This window comes from Penaeus japonicus, unplaced genomic scaffold (genome assembly GCF_977035675.1).
Source record: "Penaeus japonicus unplaced genomic scaffold, GWHDUDI00000001_assembly GWHDUDI00000001, whole genome shotgun sequence".
In the NCBI taxonomy this organism is placed as follows: Eukaryota; Metazoa; Arthropoda; class Malacostraca; order Decapoda; family Penaeidae; genus Penaeus; species Penaeus japonicus.
In genome coordinates, this window is record NW_028234403.1 from 24,386,808 (window position 1) to 24,407,932 (window position 21,125).

The window sequence follows — 21,125 nt, forward strand, 5'->3', positions numbered from 1 at the left end:
AAACCTGCCACGTCTTTTACCTTGTCAGGTGTATTAGCTGCCCATCCCCCACCATTGCTCTGGACATTCCTTCTGGAGATAAGGGGGATAGGGGAGGGAAGGACAGTTTAAAGGACCTCAATCTCTCTCTCTCTCCTTCTTTCTCTCTCTCTTCTCCTCCTCCTCCTCCTCCTCCTCCTCCTCCTCCTCCTCTCTCTCTCTCTCTCTCTCTCTCTCTCTCTCTCCTCTCTCTCTCTCTCTCTCTCTCCTCTCTCTCTCTCTCCTCTCTCTCTCTCTCCTCTCTACTCTCTCTCTCCTCTCTCCTCTCTCCTCTCTCTCTCTCTCTCTCTCTCTTTCTCTCTCCCCTCTCTCTATACATATCTCTCTTCCCTCTCCCTCCCTCCTTCCCTCTCTCTTTCTCTCTCTCTCTCTCTCTCTCTCTCTCTCTCTCTCTCTCTCTCTCTCTCGCTCTCTCTCTCTCCTCTCTCTCCTCTCTCTCTCTCCTCTCTCTCTCTCTCCTCTCTCTCTCTCTCTCTCTCTCTCTCTCTCTCCCTTCTCTCTCTCTCTCTCTCTCTCTCTCTCCTCTCTCTCTCTCTCTCTCTCTCTCCTTTCTCTCTCTCTCTCTCCCTCTCCTTCTCTCTCTCTCCTCTCCCTCTCTCCTTCTCTCTCTCTCTCTCTCCTTCTCTCCTCTCTCTCTCTCTCTCCCTCTCTCTCTCTCTCTCTCTCTCTCTCCCCTCCCTCCCCGCTCTCTCTCCCCCCTCTCTCCTCTCTCCCCCCTCCCTCTCTCCTCTCTCTCTCTCTCCACTCTCTCTCTCTCCACTCTCTCTCTCTCCTCTCTCTCTCTCCTCTTCCTCCTCTCTCTCTCTCTCTCTCTCTCTCTCTCTCTCTCTCCTCTCTCTCCTCTCTCCTTCTCCCCTCTCTCCTCTCTCTCCTGCTCTCTCTCCCTTCTCTCCTTCTCACCCTTCTCCTCCTCCTCTCTCTCTCCTCTCTCCTCTCTCTCTCCTTCTCTCCCTCTCTCTCTCCTTCTCTCCCCTCTCTCTTTCTCTCTCCACATTCTCTCTCTCCTTCCTCCTTCTCCTCTCTCTCTCTCTCCCTCTCCTCTCTCTCTCTCTCTCTCTCTCTCTCTCTCTCTCTCTCTCTCTCTCTCTCTCTCTCTCTCTCTCTCTCTCCTTCCCCCCTTCCCTCCTCCCCTCCTCCCCTCCTCCCCTCCTCCTTCCCTTCCCCCTCTCTCTCCCTCTCTCTATCTGAGGTGTCTTGAACCAGCGTGAAGGAGAGAAAGGATGAGAGAAAGTGGCGATGCACAGCAAACACCGTGGCGGGGTGCGGGGTGGGGGGGGGGGGGGATGTGGTCATGGCGAGTGAATCTCAACTGGTGTCAACTCGAGAGAAATTGGACGCGAGGTTTCTTCTTGGAGATTTATGAGCTACTGTCTTTAGTCTTTTTTTTTTTCTCTCTCTCTTTTATATTTATTTACGTATTCATTGTTTGCCTTATTTATTTATATATTCGCTCTACTTGCTTATTTGTCTTGTTTATTTTATATTTGTAGTGAAACCCTTTTATGCGTTACCATTATCATTTTTACTAATTTTTTTTCACTGTTGGACACGTGACGTCCGATTGGTGTTGATAGAGAGAGAGAGAGGTTCAGATGGTGATATATGTACTGATAGATAGATAGATAGATAGATAGATCGATGATTAGGACTATAGACAGTTACATACATAGCGATAGATCTGTAGATATACGTTTTAGTTTTTGTGTGTGCGTCTGTATATTGTATAAAGAGTATACGGATAGATGTCAATATAGAGTAGATATACAATCTAACAAAAACAATTTCTATTTGTTTATCTGTCTATCGATCTATCTATATCAAACTGTAAAAAGAGAACTGTTTGTCCTTCTCCTAAGGCGGTGTGCCACGCGTCCTGGCCCATCCCTCGTCCAAAGCTGCCTTTTTCTGTTCGTTTTCCGCGTGAGGTGTTTGCGTCGGGAAGATGCTGAACGCGTTGGCAAAACCAGCCGTAAGAAGATAGGAAATCTCTGACAAAATATGGGCTGAGATAGACTGCTTTGTTATCTCATTTAGATGATTTACCTAGGCTAGTTTGGTTTTGTTTTTATGAAGATATATATCCGGTAAACTTTTTTATTCATTCAGCATGATGTTATAAACTAAACATTTTCGTCTCTATTTTTTTTTCTCAAATGAATTAGTTAGCTGCTGATTCGCTTTGTTTCTCTCATCTACGTGGCAAGAACAGCCGCACCTTTTATTTTATGGGTCCCCCCCCCCCCAACACTCCTCATCTCTCCCCCCCCCCATCCCTCCTCAACCCCCGGTACCTTACCCTCCCCCCAAAAAATCCCCTACCCCCCTATACCCACCTTTATCCACCTCTACCCACCTCTACCCCCTCTACCCACCTCTACCCCCTCTACCCCCCTATTCTCAACCCCCTGCGGCTTGGAGGAGTGTGTGACGTTGACACAAGGAAAGATCATTTTAAAATGGTGTTCCTTATTTTGTACATAACGACGGTCATGAAGTAAGTAGGGAGAATCCATGCCTTGTTGGGTCATTTAAAGAAGGATTTTGGGTCCAGTAGAGATTTTTCGAATAAAATGTGTCCGTACTTATTTAAAAAAGGTTCTTTAATTAACGGAGATAGAGAAATAAACGGTATCATAATGTTACTAATTGGGATTCTGATGTCGGCAGTTGATGGAAGCGAACAGCGAGGGATTGGAGTCATCACTTGTAAGGAGCTTGGAGATGCAGAATTTTATTTTACTTCGATTTTGCGAGGAGTCTTCTTTTTTATCTTTTGTACATTGCTTTGGATAGGCCTAGGGTAGCCTAAGCTTGTTTGACATAAAGTTGATTTTTTATTCAGGAAGCAATCGTCGCCAGTTTTGTTTTCAATGTTTTCATATTGTTTAATCACTTGATTAACCAACGTAATTGGCTGGCTTGCGTATCATTTGTGCTTGGCCAGAAGTGAGCCACCGAACCTAAACCGTAATGCACAAGAACTATCTTGAATAAAACCTCTATTATCAAGAGACATTTTCTTTCTGGCGAGTTTTGCTCTAAGTAACTGAAGACCAGCCCCGGGCGTAGTTTGCCCTCGCAAAACCCACCAGGCTACACTGAAAAGCTTCGAGTCGCGTTGGCATCGGGCGCCCTGGGCAGTCGGGCGGGGAAGGGGGGCGGAGTGGAACAAAGGCTGGAGTCTCGAGGATAAATTAGGATATTCTGTTACATTTTCCTCTAGGGGCAGCTCGATGCTGTGAGCCAGATTGGGGTCAGGAGGAAATCGCCGACGATGAGGGAAGACAAACGGGGTAAAGTGCGACGATACGAGGTTTGAAGTCATGTTTCTTTCCCTGTTTTTGAATGAGCCACCAACGACAATTAAGATACATGGGATAACATTTACATTTACGTTGGTCCATACAAAATGCAAGATGTACCATCGTAGCGTTTCTTTATAACGAAAGAAAAACAATGTTTACTCCAATGTGATCCACTGTCCGTTGGTGGTGCATGGGACTCCTGTCATGCAATTCATATTTTTTATTTTATCATGAATTAACAAACAAAAAGAGTTTTTTGTTTGTTTGTTTACCTGGTAAAGTCTATGGTAATGCAGACTGAAGCAAATAGTAAGTTTAGACCTAATTTTAGTCACGGCGCAGCAGAACTGAGGCATTAACTGACATTAATGAGATGTGGAATCTGGCCATCTCGAGCGCACATGAGACAGGCACAGTCCCTCTTGCTCATTGAGGTGACATTCCACGCCGCTGTGTTGCTTCGATCAGTGCCACCAGAACGTAGGATCCCGCGTGGCACTTGCATCTGCGAGGGAACTGGCAGGGGAATCAGTAAATTCGTGTTTATGAACCGAGTAAGGTATAGATGTTTAGATAATCCGAGAGAGTTAGAGCACGAGAGATGCGAGGTCTCTTAAGAAGGAATGTATTGGGTCTGCAGGTGCGCGGCGTGGGGCAGATCGACTCAGACTGACCTTTTGATGCCCAATGTAGACAGCTTGGCAGACAGTTGGCCCCACACATGCATCTCTTCTTCCCATAGATCAGTCTCTTCTTATCATCTGTCGCTTCTGGTTTCTTCTTCTTCTTCCTCCTCCTCCTCTAAGTCTAGCTCCAGCCCTCTCATTTGCTTGTTTGCTTCACTTGTATATTCATTTTCTTCACAACTTCACACGTTCCTCTTCATTCTCATCCCCTGCCTCATATTTATCTTCGCTCCCATCGTTTTCCTTGTTCGCATCCTCATTTCCATCGTGATCAGCCTCTCCACCATGGCGTGGCAGACACAGGGCGAGCGATGGTTGACGATAACTTCCTGTCGAGCATTGTCAAGGGGCGATCGAGGGGAGGAGTGACCAGAGCTAATGAATGGCAATGAAAAATGGAATGTAGGACACGTAACATAGGGCTACATAGGTTGCATCGGCTGCATAGGTCACAGGTCACGGGGGTAATGAAGGAGCATGCAAGGTTTGTTGTTGATGTACTGTAGGTTTTGGAGTGTGCATAGGAAGGTGTAATTTCGTGTAAGGTGTTTTATTTATTTATTTTTTTCTTCTTCTTTTTGTAAGAGTTGTTGTAAGTCATTTACATAAGGTAGCGGTAAGGAATGTCTGTGGATATGGACATCATGCACACTAGATAAGCGCAACCAACCTCGTTTTTACTGACGACATGAGGTGGCATAACATCTGACCTTTCTTAAATATGCATAATATACATGTGTATTGTATCAGTGACCCGCGTTGGAGCAGTTCTGGAAACATCAACCGCGATGACTAGGCGATTGTGTCGTTAAAATACTCGATGGGAGGATGATTTTCCATATTGTGGCAACTTTCTCTAAAAATAGATTGTATGTGCGTGAGTGAGTGAGTGAGTTGAGGTATTGTGTGCGCGAGATTGTGAATGTTGTCAAGTTCTTTAGCTGTAGTCAACGGGGAGACCAAATTCTTGCTTTTAGGAATGTGTCCAGGTATACTGTTGGAAGGTAATGGCCGTTTTTTTCCTCATTTTTTACTTGTACATGGGTCTCTGGTTTTGTGCGACGCTGGCATTGTTCTAGAAAGCGGGAGATCGAGTCACTTTGCGATGATAAAGGAAAGAGGACTGGGTAATGGTAGGCGGGAGGGGAGTAGCTGCTGCCAGTGATCACGGGTAGGTGTGATACGGGACGAGCTGACAAAATTCTGTGTGGAGAATGCCACAGAAAATGTAACGACTTTGATAGATCTCGTAGGCCAGTGACACGCGTGGAGTGAGTAAGCACTGTGTTCTGACCAGACCTGAAGACGAGACAAAACAGGAGTTCTCAAGGAAATGTCTTTAATGCCTGCTGTAAAAGGGAACCGGCTATTAAGTAGACTGACTCTTCAACACTTTTATCTGCTGTAATGATTTCCGCGATTTGACTGATTGGACGAGTGTTCTTTTGAACTCCATGTGGTAATTGTGATATTGTAACCTGTTTGTAAATTATTGTTCAAAAAGAATGTATATTTTAGAATATATCCTGATCACCAACCGATTGAAGCGATTATGCAATTGACAAACACCTCGGACGAAAAACCTCCAGACGCACCACACGGGACACCTAACATCTCGTCACCTAAAACCTTTTTCAGACTAACTCTCTCCCGTCGTACATCTTCCTGACGTCCCATATGTCCATGTGTGCCATCCCATAACGCTTTTGTTTTGTAATTGCTGTCCCTTTATTTTCTTCTGATTTTAGAACTTATTTGATATGGCATTATTTGTTTTATGTATTTGTTTTGTCTTTTCTTGTGTATATCTGAGTCCCCCGAATATGAAGGTATGCTTTACCAGCACATGTAGCCCTTCGTCTCTCGTCCCTTTTCCATGTTCTCTTGGTTTCTCCTTTCCCTTCCCTGTGTATACTGATGTGATCTCCGTAGTCATCCCGTAGGCGTGATAGTGTTGTATATATATGCAAGGTATAACCTAGTGGGTTGTTTCAGATACCTGATGGGGACGACCTCGCAACCACCAGGGATTACAAGGCAAGTCCCCCCCACCCCGCCTCCCTCCCCCGCATCCACCCCTACTGTGCACTTGCCACGTAGCTAGAAGCATAGAATGTTCCATTATTAGATCAGTGTCATGCAATCTGCCTTAGACTAAACAGCTTGTCCGCCTTAGACAGCTTGCCATGCCACTCTTCTTCCAGGCCTCGTGTTAGTAGTTATCCATGTAGAATTCACATCACAGTGCTAGTTGTGCCTATGCCCATAGATAGCTTAATCCATCATCCTTCAGATCCAGAAACTTACTAAGCTGCTAATTGCATTTTCTCCCGGTGTTTCGTATGTCTGTTTCGATTGACTTCCCAACATAATTAATTTAGCATCCTCTCCCCCTTCCTCCTCCCACCTCCCTCTGTGCCCCGTAATGGTCCTACTAGCCTTGTGCTCTTTTTGAACTGGCAAAGTCAAAAGTCCATCTGCCTCTCCCGGCGCTAGTGGAGGCAAATGAACTTCTGTATTTGGCTGTACCTTTTTTTTTGCTTGATTCCGCAGTGGTAATGGTGCTGGATTTTTATGTACTAACAATTTTTAATGATTCCTCGTTGACAATAACCCCTAATTATGTTTCCATTAATGTATCCAGTGGTAATTAATAAATGCACATTTTAATATCAAGCCTGTTACGTAGTACTTGACACACACAGGTCCGCACACACGAACAGTATGTAATCGCCATGACAAGAGTCTTCGAACCTCTTGCTCTCTGCTAATTCCCTTTGCGGTTGTGCTCGAGAGCGGCGAGTCGCTAGGTACAGCGAGTTGCCAAGTAAAGATACAGCGGTATGCTTGACACCTCGCTCGATCGGTCTCTTGCGACCAGGAAAAATGAAACTTGGATTCATCCCGTGGAAAAAATAATCTCCCGCAATACTTCTACAGAATCTACCGAAAAATGAAACATAATCAGTGTGAAATTCCTTGTCACGGGATGGCGACAAGCTTTGCCTTCAAAATCAAGCAGTAGAAAAGCAGAGATGTCATCAAAATACAAGATCATGCGAGCGGAATCACCAAGCGTGGAGAGGAGGAGGAGGAGGAGGAGGAGGAGGAAATCGCCGGCCGGTTCTTCTGCTGCTTGTTTTGAGAGCCAGTTTTGGAAAGCAAGGCACGAGGTGGATTAGGCATACTTTGGTTCTAGGCGACTTCATCTAAATATCGGTCTCCTGTTCTTGTTCTCTGGTGACTTTTTCTCAGTTTACAATATCGTTTATTACGATGCTAAGAAGCGTTTTCTTTCGACGATAAAGTTGGGGTGTGATGTCACATCCGCCCATTGTTTGTAATGATTATTTCTTTGCTTGGTCACACTTGAAAGTCGGTTAAAACACGTTTATATTTACTCTCTTCTGTTTACTCGGTAATCCTGCTGAATTTCCCAAAGTTTTTAATGAATAATGTATATGTATATATATATATATATATATATATATATATATATATATATATATATATATAATTTCATTTGATTATTTTTACCTTGTACTCAGGTATCCGTATTACCCCTCTTTCCTTCGTCTTTTCGTTAATTCGTTCCGGCCGAAGAAACCGCGCTAGCCGAGTGTTCGCCCCTTCGGTTTTCCGCTCTCGCCTTCACGACCCGGAAGTAGAGGATTAGCTGTACTGATGCACTTACGGCGATGGTAATGGAGTTCTGTCGATGCGTTTTAATTTCGGCGAAAGATCGTAGGTTGAATGACTTGGAGGTTCTGGTCCAGCCTGCTTCTGGCCGCCTTTTAGCAGCCGCTGCGCCGGTCGTCGGTGCTGGCTGCCGTTATGACGAGGCAATATTGCGAGAAAGTAGAGACAGGTTTGGTGGGCCTGTTTCCCTTTGAATTCTGCCATCCGCATTATTTTATCATTTTCCAGATACCTATTCTAACGCTCTGTAGGGTTTGTTGAGGTTACTGTATCAGATATATTCCAAGAATTGGAACTTAGGAAGGGAACTTTCTAGAGCAACGTCGATATGGGTGATGTTCCCCCATCATGTCGGTTTTACCTGAAACGCGAGCAAGCATTGCCAATTAGATGCGGGTTCTTGACTAGGAGGAGCAGAGGTAATCATCATCCGCCTATGTATGTATTTTTCCCCTTTTTCCCCTTACATGATTATCAATCCCTTCCCTTTTATTAAACTTATGATATTGTGTTCAGAAAGAAGAAAATGATACACACTTTGTGGTTCTACGTACCCCTCCCCCTCTCCTTGTCCTCCTCCATAGGCATATTTGCGGCTTATGGGCAGCTCCCGAGGCAGGCGGGATGTCCGGCTGCTCCAGTGACTCACTGGGCCAGCAAGTCGACCGTGAGCGTCGGAGGGAACAACAAAACGTGTCTTAGAAACATACATTTCCGCGTCTTCTCACAACTTCCACTACCCTCTTTCTTTCTCTTTCTTTCTCTCACTCTTTCACTCTCCCCCTCTCCCCCTCTCCCCCTCTCCCCCCCCTCTCTCTCACTCACTCACTCACTCACTCACTCACTCTCTCCCTCCTTCCCTCCGTCCCCTCTCTCTCTCCCTCTCTCTGTTCCCCATGCTGCTCTCTCCCTTTTCGTTTTTCTGTTTCTTTGACATTTAGGCCAAGCTTGAATGCATAACGTCACCCCGAGTGATATGACTCCTAGATTTATGCGTGTGAGGTGAACGGCCTCAGTCGGCGATGTTGACAGCCAGCGAGACCTCCCCGCCACCTGCGCAAGAGGAGAACCTGTCAACGACCTCAGCGGACTTTCGTCGGGGTTACGCGGCATCTGCGGTTATGATCCCGTACTTTGTCACCCCTCCCCCTTCCCCTCCCCTTCTCCTTCCCCTGTGGCTTAGATTTTCGCTTGATTGAGCTGGCGTTCCATGCGCCGGATCAGCATAGCCCCCCCTCCCCTCTAACTGCATGTACGATGGTGCGTGCAGTGTGTCGCGCCTCTCTGCGGAGCGACACAGGTGTCGTATGATTGCGCGAGGAGTGAAGGTTGTTGCGACAACGGAAAGGCTTTCACTCCGGTCTCTTTCTGCTTCTTCTTCTTCTTCTTCTTCTTCTTCTTCTTCTTTTTTCGCACACTCATTCGAGATGGCTCATATCGTGCGCGAGAGCTGTTAGTATCTTTTCGCCCAAGGTTAGTGTCTCTGGTATAAACATTTGATTTAGGGATACCTATTTGTTAGCACGGGTATATTCGACTTAATGCAGATGATTCAGCAAGGAAAACATGCAACACACACACATTACACAAGCTATTGCTAGCGCAGTGGGTGTCACGGATTTCAGAGTACCTGCTTGCCTCACTCTGTTTATACTTGTTCAGCCTTTGTCGGCGTCTTGGTCGTCGCTCAACTTCTGACAGCGGCTTTGCAAATACAGGCGTCCATGAAGAGGAATTTCGTTTACATTGCGAGGCTTGAAGGGCGACGGGAGTGTGGGAGCCTCTGTCGATTAACAGTGGCGCTCCAAGATCTAATGTATATTCGGCGTTATGCATTAGGCTCTCTTCGGTGTGTCATGCAGAGTATGGTCGTGCCTCACCAAGCTTATGATGAATGCATCGCTTTGTATTCTAAAGTTGAGCAACAGGTTATCAAGAACGATAGAATGTAGAAAATATCTGAGGAATTTGGCAAGGTCTAAACACTGCAGGTACGAATGCGACGTCCACTAAAGGAATATTTTACTTGTTACTAAGGTATCCAACATGCTGCCATACCACCGGTAGCTTTGTTATGCCCACGGAACAACTTCCTACTTTTTTTTCTTTCGATGGTTTAGATCACAGACCGAAGATATTTATCCTGAGTTGCAGTCAATATATCACTCGTCCCCAGTAATTGTTGTTTACTGTCTCCCTGACTGCCCGTGTGAACATGCGCGCGCCACGTTGAAGGCCGAGGCGGTGTTGCGAGTGAGAGAAATCAGCTCGACGGCGATCGCAGCGTGTCCGAGCCGAGGCGGAAAATAAGCAACGTCACTCCGGCACTTTCCCGTGACCGTGCACCAAAGCGCCGGGCCGCTTGATGCAACGCCTTGTCAACCTGCGAGATGGTTGCAAAATTTCCCTTTGATTCGCGGAACCGTTGTGCGAGCTGTTACAAGGCGAGGCATTGCCGTAAGAGTGGTACATGGTACACTCTATTTCACTCAGTTTCTCTTTCTCTCTCTCTCTCTCTCTCTCTCTCTCTCTCTCTCTCTCTCTCTCTCTCTCTCTATCTATCTATCTATCTATATCTGTCGCCACAAGTATTTTGCTGATCAGTAAACAGTGATTTCAAGAAGGCTCGCTAACAAACTAGGGAAACTTCGCCGCGAATCTTCGGAAACTCCTCGCCACTGCTCGTTCATCATTATTCAGTTCAGCGTCGAAATATGTATAGGTAACACTAAGACTAGTCGAATAACAGAGTGATTAAACGAGGAATGATGGTGTGTTTGCTTTGATTTTAGAATGCACTTGACTAGAGTGCTGATAGGAGAGCAAATTTGCTTTCGCCTTTGTGCCATCATTCGCTCGATGGTGATTATGGCCGTGCTAATTACAGTCTGCTGTGTTGGGTGCGCTAGATTTATGCAATGAGCGGCCGTGCGCCGTCGCCAATATTCTTTGTTGCCGTCCTCTTGCTGTTTTTTTTTTAATATCAGATATTAGCCCCTTCTTTCCTCTTTGCGTTGTTCGTTCACCAGTTTCGTTACTCCTATTTTTTTTCTTTTTGTTCATCCTCTTCCAATCGCCTCTTTTATCATCACCGCCAACATCCACCGCGATGTGTTTTGTGTTCGTTTTCCTTCCCGAGTCGGACGGAAAAGACGGAAAGCGAGAGTCGACTCGCCTGACCCCGCCGTGTGTGAGTGCAATTGCCCTTGACCCTGCGGCGCCGTGTTGGCCTCTTCGGCTGGTGCGACCTGCGGGCATTGCCTCGGCGGTTACGACGCGAGAGACCTCTTGTTATGAATGTATCCGATTTGCAACTTAAGCGTATTCATATGAGGTTCTTTTCCTCATACCATATGGCTCTATAAAAACTTTTCCAGTATTGATTGAATATCAAAATTTCCTTTCTGTATGCAAAACAGTACTGCACACAGGAGGATGACACCATAATTCGTGTGCAAAAGCACGTGTGGAAGGGAGAAAGGGGTTCGACAATGTAGTGCCGCGTTTCGCCGCCTCCGAGCACGCGGGTTTGCCGTCGCAGTCACGGTCTGGTTTCCTCGGCGCAAGGCAGGCGATGAGCACGCGATGGATGACTAGCTCAGCTCGTGGAGCGCATCCTGGTTACGATACTCATGGTGTCGGTGTCGCGCTGCGCAAATCCCTGTTGACTTATTGAGGTTGCTTATCGATGCAGATTATCATTTTGAGATCTCTATTTTGCGAGTATTGTATGCGAGCTCGGGAAAAAATGTGATCCTCTATGTTGATGTTGTTATGTTTTGGTGAGATCCCTTTTTTGGGTGAATTCAATCTCGTATTCTTTCCCTTTTTATTTTCTGATGTCCGTTGTACCTTGATTATCAAACTTCTTATGCGGGTACCTCCATCTGTTAGATTGTCAAGTGTCAGGCGCTGCGAAAATAGTGAATCAGGGGAGCCTCTTTTTTTTTTATTTTTTCCTCTGGTAAACATGAACGCACGCAACCCTCGCTCCGTCATTCAAGCACATTTCCTCTGATGCGCTTATTCACCATGGAAATACTGATTTTGAAATAGGTGCATATGCACGAGTTTATATAAATTATGATGCGTAATTATGTGTGTGCATGAATCTTCTCAATTTCCTAAGGCTTTCCATGAGTATTACATACGCTGTGTCTCCTGAAGCCTGTCCATGCATGAACTAGAATATACGTATAAACTGATATAATGTCGCTTTTAGTATATAAATCATATAACATCGTCTATACGGTATTTTCCAATAGTTAAATGACACCATTCGCTAGCCACCCTCATCACTTTCTAGTGATGAGGGTGGCTAGTGCATCGTTTGGTCTGCATCGTTTGGTCTATCAACAAAGCCCAGCGTTCGGCCGGCCGAGGTGGAGGAACGCGCTGCGGCTTGGTTCTTGCCCTGCCTCTGCTGGCTGAGGTTTTGCACCTGGTTGCTCGCTCTCTCTCTCTCTCTCTCTCTCTCTCTCTCTCTCTCTCTCTCTCTCTCTCTCTCTCTCTCTCTCTCTCTCTCTCTCTCTCTCTCTCTCTCTCTCTCTCTCTCTCTCTCTCTCTCTCCTCTCTCTCTCTCCTCTCTCTCTCTCCCTCTCCTCTCTCTCTCCTTCTCCCTCTCCCCTCTGTCTCTCTCCTCTCTCTCTCCCTCTCCTCTCTCTCTACCTCTTCCCTCTCCTCTCTCTCTACCCTCTGTCTCTCTCTCCCCCCCCTCTCCTCTCTCTCTCCCTCTCTCTCTCTCTCCCTCTCCCCTCTGTCTCTCTCTCCCTCTCCTCTCTCTCTCTCTCCCTCTCTCTCTCTCTCCCTCTCTCTTTCTCTCCCTCTCTCTTTCTCTCCCTCTCTCTTTCTCTCCCTCTCTTTCTCTCTCCCCTTCTCCCTCTCCCCCACCTACGTAACACACAGCGGCAAGCTTGGAATACAATTGTCGAACCTATTGTAATGTTTTGATGCAAGGAATCTTTCTGTTGTTCAGGAGAGACGAGAATAAACAGACCGAAAGCTTGATGATTCAGCAGAATGGCAAGACAAAAGGAAAGTTTTAGGAGGGGGGGGGAGGGGGAGGCGTGGATGTTGCTAGATAGGAGTAATTGATGCTCTAATTTAGAGGGAAATTTGTGGAAGTGCTGAAATTGATTGTGGAGTTTTAAGGAGGAATAGGTTTCTGGGCTGATTGGCAGAGTTAGTGTCTGACTTGTAGGTGTGGCTGTAGTGTAGTAGAGCGTAGGGTTTGTGCGTGTGCGTACGGGTGTGCAGTGTGCACGTGCATGCTCGTAGTATACATTTCTGATATTTAAAAGTAGACAAATATAGAATAGAAAAAAAATAGGTTTAAAGTCGGTGGGACTTTTGAGAGGGACTTCCTTTATTAGATTTTTTTTCTAATGAATTTTAAAAATGTGTGTTGCATTGATGGTGGCTCCGCGATCAGGGCACGTGAGTCACCGAAACTGCAAGAATATGCGCTCTTTCATGTTCATACATGCATACAAAAATGATAGGAAGATATTTGATATTTTAAAAATTACATAGATAAATGAATACATGTATCAAGTAAATATTTTATTTTTGTATTTATATTTAAGTGGCCGTATAAACATGCCTGTATATGTACGAATGTCACTGTTCAAGCGCACGCCCCGTGTCATTATGCGATAGCTCGCGTTGTATGAGCGGCCACAAGGCGACCAGCATTACCCTGTGGGAACCTAACTGTACTGTCGCCCTCTGCCGATTCGTACGCTCTTCCTGGGGAACCGAGGGCTGTGTGTGAATGGAGTGCGATAGTGTGTGTACGTCATTGCTCTCTCAATCAGCACCAGATGATAATTGATAAGTCCCGTATTCATATTAGCACATGTAAAATTGTACATGTATATGAATATGTATGTGTATACATATATCCGTTAGCTTTGTTATGTATCTATAGTAATTCGTTTTAATCTTAACCGGATAAACCGTTTTTACCGTTCGACAGTAATGGAATTCTTCATTCGTACACCATTTGTGTAATCATTCATTCACTCGTGGAACCAGGTGTGTATGTTAGAAAGGACGATCAAGACGCAGGTAAACTTCGCCACCCGATATCCTCTAGATACCCCTAGCGGCTGGAGATTCCCGGCCTTTCCTTAACGGGGGACCGGTTCGAGTGAATGTAACGTCCTTGTTTGTCCTTGTTAGGGGATTATTGGTAAAACAAGAATTTATTTTTTGTTGTGCTGATTCCCGGTTGTATATTACAGACTAACTATTTATATAAAGGTTTAGAAATCAGAGCGCTAGTATCTAAGGAAAATCGGGGTAAAACTTCGGGAGTGGACATCTGCCATTCGGGTTTTTACTGGGTAAAAGCGCCATTCTCTTCTATCTATCGTGTTGAAAGCTAAACATGACTTGGTTTGCGTATCAAAGAGCCCCTTTCACATATTTACTATCGAAGCAGAACTTCCCTCAGTGGCACATTCTCAAACAATTATTTTTAAGGTTGATCGTGGTGGCGGCAACGACCGGACAGTCGGTTGTGGTCGCCCCAACTTTCCCGGATTCCCGCGGAATGGCCGTGCTCTTCTCTCTTTTATGCTCCGATTTTTCTTGATCAAAGGATGAAAATAAGTATTCTGGGATATCGGTACGCCCATATATTGGATGTAACTGAGGGCCGTCAGCGACCGTAGCTAATGCCATGTTATGTGGAAATGCTATGTACAGTATGTATTGTGGAAGAAAGTGAGAGCTGCTTAAAGTAGGACGCACGCACACTCGCGGATGGGAACTGACAGTGAAAGGAATTCCGATTTTTTGGTATAATAGAATTCTATTAAAATCCTAATAGAAATTCAGTCTCGCTTGGCCTGAGGTCCATGTTGCATAGTCTGGAATTTCCGCCCATTCTAATGTAAGTTCATGGCGGTCTAGAAAGATTTTAATTCTCAAATTTATTTGTATACCTATTTGTTGCATTTGTTTTATCTGTTATTCAAAGATAATCGTCAGTATAATTTTTTTTCTTTCATAAAAAAAAAATATATATATTATATAAATATATATATATATATATATATATATATATATATATATATATATATATATATATATATATATATATATATATATATATATATATATCCACCCATGTTTTCATCTTGCATGAGCAAGCATCACTGTAGCGTCACAACTAACACCGACATTCTCCCCTAGGGCGATGGCGAGTCCGCCCCCGACACACCTCCACCCGAGACGGCGCCCGAGACCGCCACGCCGCCCACTGAATCGCCCAAAGCTTCCAAAAAGTCTTCCAAGAAAGCCAAGGCGGCCGCCAAAGCCTCGCAGCCCGCGTCGCCGCCCATAGAGCTGAGTCTCCGCTTGGATGGCATGTCACTTTCGCTCTTCGTAGTGTCCTTCCTCACGCGGATCTGGAAGCTGGAGACGCCGAGGGGCATTGTGTAAGTGGTCGAAGACGGACATTCGAGAGGAAACCCTTCTAGGTGTGCTTTTGAAAAAGACGAAATTTTTTTTTTAATTATGTCACTCCATAGGTATTTGATAGAGCCAGTACCTGTGTCTGGTCAGTGTGATTTACTTTGGCTCTTCCTTTTAAGATTTGATGAACTTCACTATGGAAAGTACGCCGGACTCTACATGCAGAACACTTTCTTCTTTGATTCTCAACCTCCATTCGGAAAGCAGCTTGTTGCCCTTGCAGCTTACATTGCTGGCTTTGATGGTGAGGAACAATCATTATTGTGGAATGCATACAGCTTCCTTTGGAAATATTTTTGAGTCTGCTATACCACAAGTTCGAGATTCTAAACTCTCTTCATTCCAGGGAGCTTCAAATTTGATCGGATTGGATCCCCATATGACCCCATCGTCCCAGTGTCGGCCATGCGAATCGTTCCTGCCTTTTTTGGATCCTTACTAATGCCAACAGTGTACAATGTCATGGTGGAACTGGGGCTGTCACACTATGCTGGTGCTTTGGCTGCTTTCCTTATGATATTTGGTATGTTCTTTTTTTTAATATTCTAGAATAAAGTTTTAGGAATAAAGTTGATGGATAATCATTTTGTTCTAAAACTATGAACATTTGATTTTCTTGACACTTCATAGAGTCCAAGATGAATTATTCATTATACTGTAAAAGATATATGTAATTTTTGTACAAATGTTAATTATGTTTTGAATTTTGCAGACAATGCCATTTTGGCTCAGTCTCGTTTCATTCTGATGGAGGGCATTCTCATGTTCTTTGGGATGTTTGGTCTTTTGTGCATCCTTAAGTTTAGGAACCTGTACAAACAGCCATACACCTTGCCCTGGTTTGTATGTCTCATCCTTGGTGCAGCATCCCTAGGAGCAGCTGTATGGTAAGTCTTTTTCATCTGTAACTATGAACCCAGCTGGTTGGCTAATTGATAGATGGTTTCACAATCATTTGTTCACCAAGGAGTCAGTAGTCCTACTTGACTAGTGCCAGATCCAGGGGGCAGGGCCCTAGTGTGAGAAACTGCGCCCCCACAACAGATGAATGCACTATACTTATGGTAATAATTTAGCCTTTATTGAAAATACATTTGGCTTCAAAATCTTCAGAAAATGTCTGTGAAATGCAAAAAAAGACCCATTTGGGTAGCTATGCCTCCCCCACTTGTGCTTTTGGAACACCTATGATCTATGAGCAGACCTCACCTGATTCCTTGAATTTAAGGGGAAAAACAGAGTTTTAGTATTATTCATATTGGTATTATTATTGTAACTTTAAATTGTATCAATAATAATAAGAAAAAGGAATGTGGTAAATAGAAGATTTCTGATTGGCTAACTTTTTTATTCCTATGTGACTAACTAGTTGTGAAACCATCTTTGTGTAAAAAAAATGTATATAACAAAACTATAGTGGGCAGTCCATGTATACAGGCACTCTTGGCATCAACATGTTAGATATGTAACTTATGAAATATGATTATGTAATTTACTTGTTCCTATATTTTTACAAATAAATTACAGTATGCCAAGACAGGAAGAAAGAAAATCAAGAATATATGTAATTGATCAATTCTAACTCAACTAATGTTATATGACTCCAGTAAGTTTTTACATACAACTTTCTAATCCTATCATTGCATTCCACAGTGTCAGATACTTTGGCATCTTTACCCTCATCTTGGGCCTGGGCATCTTGGCAAAGGACTTCTGGACAATGGTTGGTGACCGTGCTGTGTCAGACCGGAAACTAGCTGGCCATTTATTGACAAGAATATTGGTCTTTATTACTATCCCAGTTGCACTTTACGTCAGCTGTTTCTATGTGCATTTGTCTCTGTTGTATAAGGCAGGACCAAATGACAATATCATGACTTCTGCCTTCCAAGCCAGTCTTGAGGTATGTTCTCTTTCTATATGTACTTTGAGTATATATAAGTTAATGAGTATACAAAATTATTAGACAGAATTAGAAATATATGTTTATATGATTTATGAATTAATTTATTTTTCAACTAACACTTGACACAAATATTTTTTCTCATTTGTAGGGTGGATTAGCCTCAATCATTTCCAATCAGCCAGTCAAGATCCTTCATGGGTCACAGATTACCCTCCGCCACACACACGGTCGCACCTGCTGGATACACTCGCACGATGCTCTTTATCCTGTAAAGTATGCAGATGGAAGAGGCTCTTCACACCAACAGCAAGTTACATGTTACAGTTACAAGGATGTAAACAATTGGTGGATTGTCAAGAAGCCAGATATGTAAGTATGGGATATTAATTCCTGAATTTTCATATTTGTTTGAATTTTTTGTTTTGAAACAAAAAATAAATACATGAATAGATATAAATGACTCTATGATGTCCATTATGATCCTTTCTTTTTCTCTGTATACTCTCACACACTTGATTATTAGGAAATCAATTGTTTTGCCTAATAACTGTAATAGAAATAAACCAATTTTATGCATTTCTTGTTTTCATGAAATAGTTTTTACTTCAGTTATTATTATTAACATATAATATGTAATATTATAACATTGATAGCAATAATAACAAAAAAATAAGAACATTTTTAGAATTTCAATGTGAAGTCAAGCAGGCCTTGTACACAAAGTGTTGGTGTGAAAAAGTAACAATCAAAAACCTTAGTGGACAGTGATTTGATACATGCACTCCCCATATTGATGGATTAATGATAAATTCCATATTTTCTTGACCAGAGAGGAACTTGTTGTATCTGAACCTCAAGTGCCCATTAAGAATGGCGACCTCATTCAGCTGGTGCATGGCATGACCTCAAGAGCACTTAATGCACATGATGTAGCAGCAGCCATGTCCCCACACAACCAAGAGGTAAAGATTTGTTTCATAGCATTTGTGCAATATTTTATTCAAGGAAAGATATTATTTGTGAATATTATCATAAATTGTAAATGTTGGTATATATCTACAAAACAAAACTTTCTTATGATTCACAGGTAGCTGCATACATAGACTACAACGTCTCCATGCCAGCACAGACTACGTGGCGCCTCGAGCTCCTCAATCCAGATCAGACCGATGGATTCTGGCATGCCATTGAGAGTCAGGTTAGAGTTCTTGAACCACAAATCTTACAGTACAGCCAAAAATAAGATAAAAATGTATTTAGAAAAAAAAAAAATTAGTTCTAGCTAACTGTTTTATTTATTTCAAAGTGTTCTGTCACTCTATCTTTAAATTCTCTCTTCTGCAGATCCGTTTGATCCATGTAAATTCAACCCAGGCTCTCAAATTCTCTGGCCGTCAACTTCCTGATTGGGGTTTCCGTCAGCATGAGGTTGTAACTGACAAAGTTATTGAACAAGAAGATACCATTTGGAATGTGGAGGAACATCGTTATACAAGAAGTAAGGACTGGTTAGATACAGACTTTCCATATCATGATGCATAAAACAAAATAGTTTAAGAAGAGTGTCAAATGAACCTTGTTGGTAATACTCTAATAATTATTTAGCTTGTTCTGAATGAATAACGTTACTAAAATTTTTCCCGGACTTTATAATTTTCTTCTGTATGCAGCCTCTAACTCTGATTCTTGTCCAACAGCTGAAGACAAAAAGGAACGTGAGAAGGACTTGATCCGCTCTGAGATGATCCCCATAGAACGCAAGAATTTGACCTTCTGGAATAAATTGTACGAGCTCCAATATAAAATGCTTTTTAACAATCAGGAAAATGTGGCGGGACACATGTATGCCTCAGATCCCCTGGACTGGCTCTTCCTGAAGCGAGGAGTTGCTTACTGGATTTCAGCAAACAGCAATGTAAGTAATTCCTGCTATTGTAACCTGAATCAAATTCCAGTCTATGCCAATTGTTACAAGAGATGGTATTGTAGATGAGTAATGACTAAAATTTTCTTTTGTTTTTACAGGCCCAGGTTCACTTTATAGGAAATATTGTTACATGGTTGTCTGGAACAGTCGGCCTTGTAGGATATTTGGGACTTTTCATTGTGTACCTTCTCAGACGTCAGAGGGCTTGCTATGACCTACCAGAGGAAATGTGGAATAAGTTCTGCACAGTTGGAGAGGTAATTTGCTTTGCAGAAAAGTTTGAAGCAAAACATCCTTTATTAGTCTTTCCACTTTTTTATGCTAAAAATGTCATCAAACAATGCAAGAATTGATAGATGATGATGTATTGGGAGAATGAGTGAAATGCTGTGGATATTTCAGCATATCTTATATCCAAAACAAATTATAGTAGCATGTAATTCACTTTATAGCCACATTGATCCATAAATATTTGAGTGATGCTACAATAAAAGAGAATTGTCACTTAAATATATATATATTTTTTTTTTCAGGTTTTGGGTGTGGGTTTTGCTATACATTACTTCCCATACTTCCTTGTAGACAGAACACTCTTCCTACATCATTATATGCCTGCTTACATATTCAAAGTAAGTAACTTTTTATTTATATATATTTTTTTTTCTTTTTGAATATATCTCTGCTTAAATGATGATTTGTATCTTTGTGGATAGGCTGATATCATCAGTAAAATTTATTAATTGAAAATTAAACTTCTATTTCAGCTTTGCCTCTTGGCTGCTATGGTAGAACATGGTTACTATCTCATATCAGAGAACTTCAAGGCAGCAAAGTTAGCCAAGGGTTATCTTGCTGCTGTTGGGTTGTGGATGGTGTCCATCCTCTATGTATTTTGGTACTTTGCACCTGTAACGTACGGTAATGCAGATCTCACTGCAGACCAGGTGATGAGCCTGGCTTGGAGAGAGACATGGGATCTGATCATACACAAACAGTAAAGGGACTAATTACTATATTCTATTGAAGAGGTGCAAACATGACAAAACAAGAATAAGGAAAAAAGAATGAAGCAAAAATACAAGGGTATTTTATAGTCGCACAATTGACTGCATGTCATTACTTCTGTTTTAAGGGAGGGAAATGATGTGCATTTTCTCTTAATCTGAGTAACTCAAATTACAATTGCATACAAAGCTCCAGGGGTTTTAAGAATACCTCTGGAACGATCTTAAAAGCTATATTTAAAGCTTAGGTGTGGTTGATAGTTAAAGAGTATATACTTGAATTATATAAATATTGAAAGGAGCAACAGGACAGTAAACAGTATTGTTACCCAGAATCTCATTTTTACAATGATGGCAAGGTTCAAAATTTATTGAGATTACAGAATCTCGTAACCAAAACGATTGTGATTTTATTGATCTATCCATTCAAGATGTAATTATTATTATTAAAATGCTAAGTCATTTTACCTACAATAGATCTGATGAGCATGATCTGCCATTATAATTGGCTGTTTTCATATTCAGTTGTTAAGGTCACTTATGTATACAGTATGTATATGTAACTAAATTTGACTATTTTTGGTTACTAGGTTTTACTGGAAAATTTGTTTTATTTAAATGTGCAATCTAACCTGAGCCACAACAAACTCATGGTCTTCCTGGGATCTTCCAGTAAATAAGAATCTCAACAGATCCTACAGGGTGTTGAAGGAGGAGGAATTGTGAGAATGAGTACCAAACCGTCATGCCCATTTTGGATTCTGAATTCACGCCTATAAGAAGATTGAGAGAGTGTCTGCCTGCATTGTGATATGAAACTCTTTTTATGAGTTTAATGGAAGACTTGTTAAGATTGTTATGAAATCTGTTGATCTTCACGCAGATTGTGCACAAGTGAATGTGATACATATTTAAGAAGGATAATTAGGACATCTTGGTCCAGATGCCATATATTCTTGGTGAAGGTAACATTGTTATTTCTCTTGATATTCATTTTCTATTTTTGTAACTTTGTTAGTTTATAAAAATAAATATTATATCCTTAAGCTTATTTTTAATGTCCTTTCAACTTTCAAT

At 42.6% G+C, this 21,125-nt stretch overlaps 1 protein-coding gene across 2 annotated transcripts in view; it reads left to right on the forward strand.

Moving 5' to 3' along the window:
- The window catches only part of rt (Protein O-mannosyltransferase rt), a 22,203-nt gene extending 1,109 nt beyond the window's left edge, over positions 1-21,094 (forward strand). Inside the window, exons 2-15 of one of the 2 annotated variants that reach the window (XM_043015778.2) lie at positions 6,026-6,067; positions 14,930-15,174; positions 15,331-15,455; positions 15,558-15,734; positions 15,924-16,098; positions 16,865-17,114; positions 17,266-17,486; positions 17,947-18,079; positions 18,205-18,315; positions 18,462-18,615; positions 18,815-19,032; positions 19,143-19,301; positions 19,578-19,673; positions 19,809-21,094. In XM_043015778.2, coding sequence (XP_042871712.2) covers positions 6,026-6,067; positions 14,930-15,174; positions 15,331-15,455; positions 15,558-15,734; positions 15,924-16,098; positions 16,865-17,114; positions 17,266-17,486; positions 17,947-18,079; positions 18,205-18,315; positions 18,462-18,615; positions 18,815-19,032; positions 19,143-19,301; positions 19,578-19,673; positions 19,809-20,042 — 2,340 coding nt within the window. In that variant the 3' untranslated portion in view covers positions 20,043-21,094. The remainder of the gene's footprint in view (positions 1-6,025; positions 6,068-14,929; positions 15,175-15,330; positions 15,456-15,557; positions 15,735-15,923; positions 16,099-16,864; positions 17,115-17,265; positions 17,487-17,946; positions 18,080-18,204; positions 18,316-18,461; positions 18,616-18,814; positions 19,033-19,142; positions 19,302-19,577; positions 19,674-19,808) is intronic. The other variant, XM_043015779.2, reaches the window with a different exon arrangement.
- The last annotated feature ends 31 nt before the right edge of the window (positions 21,095-21,125 follow it).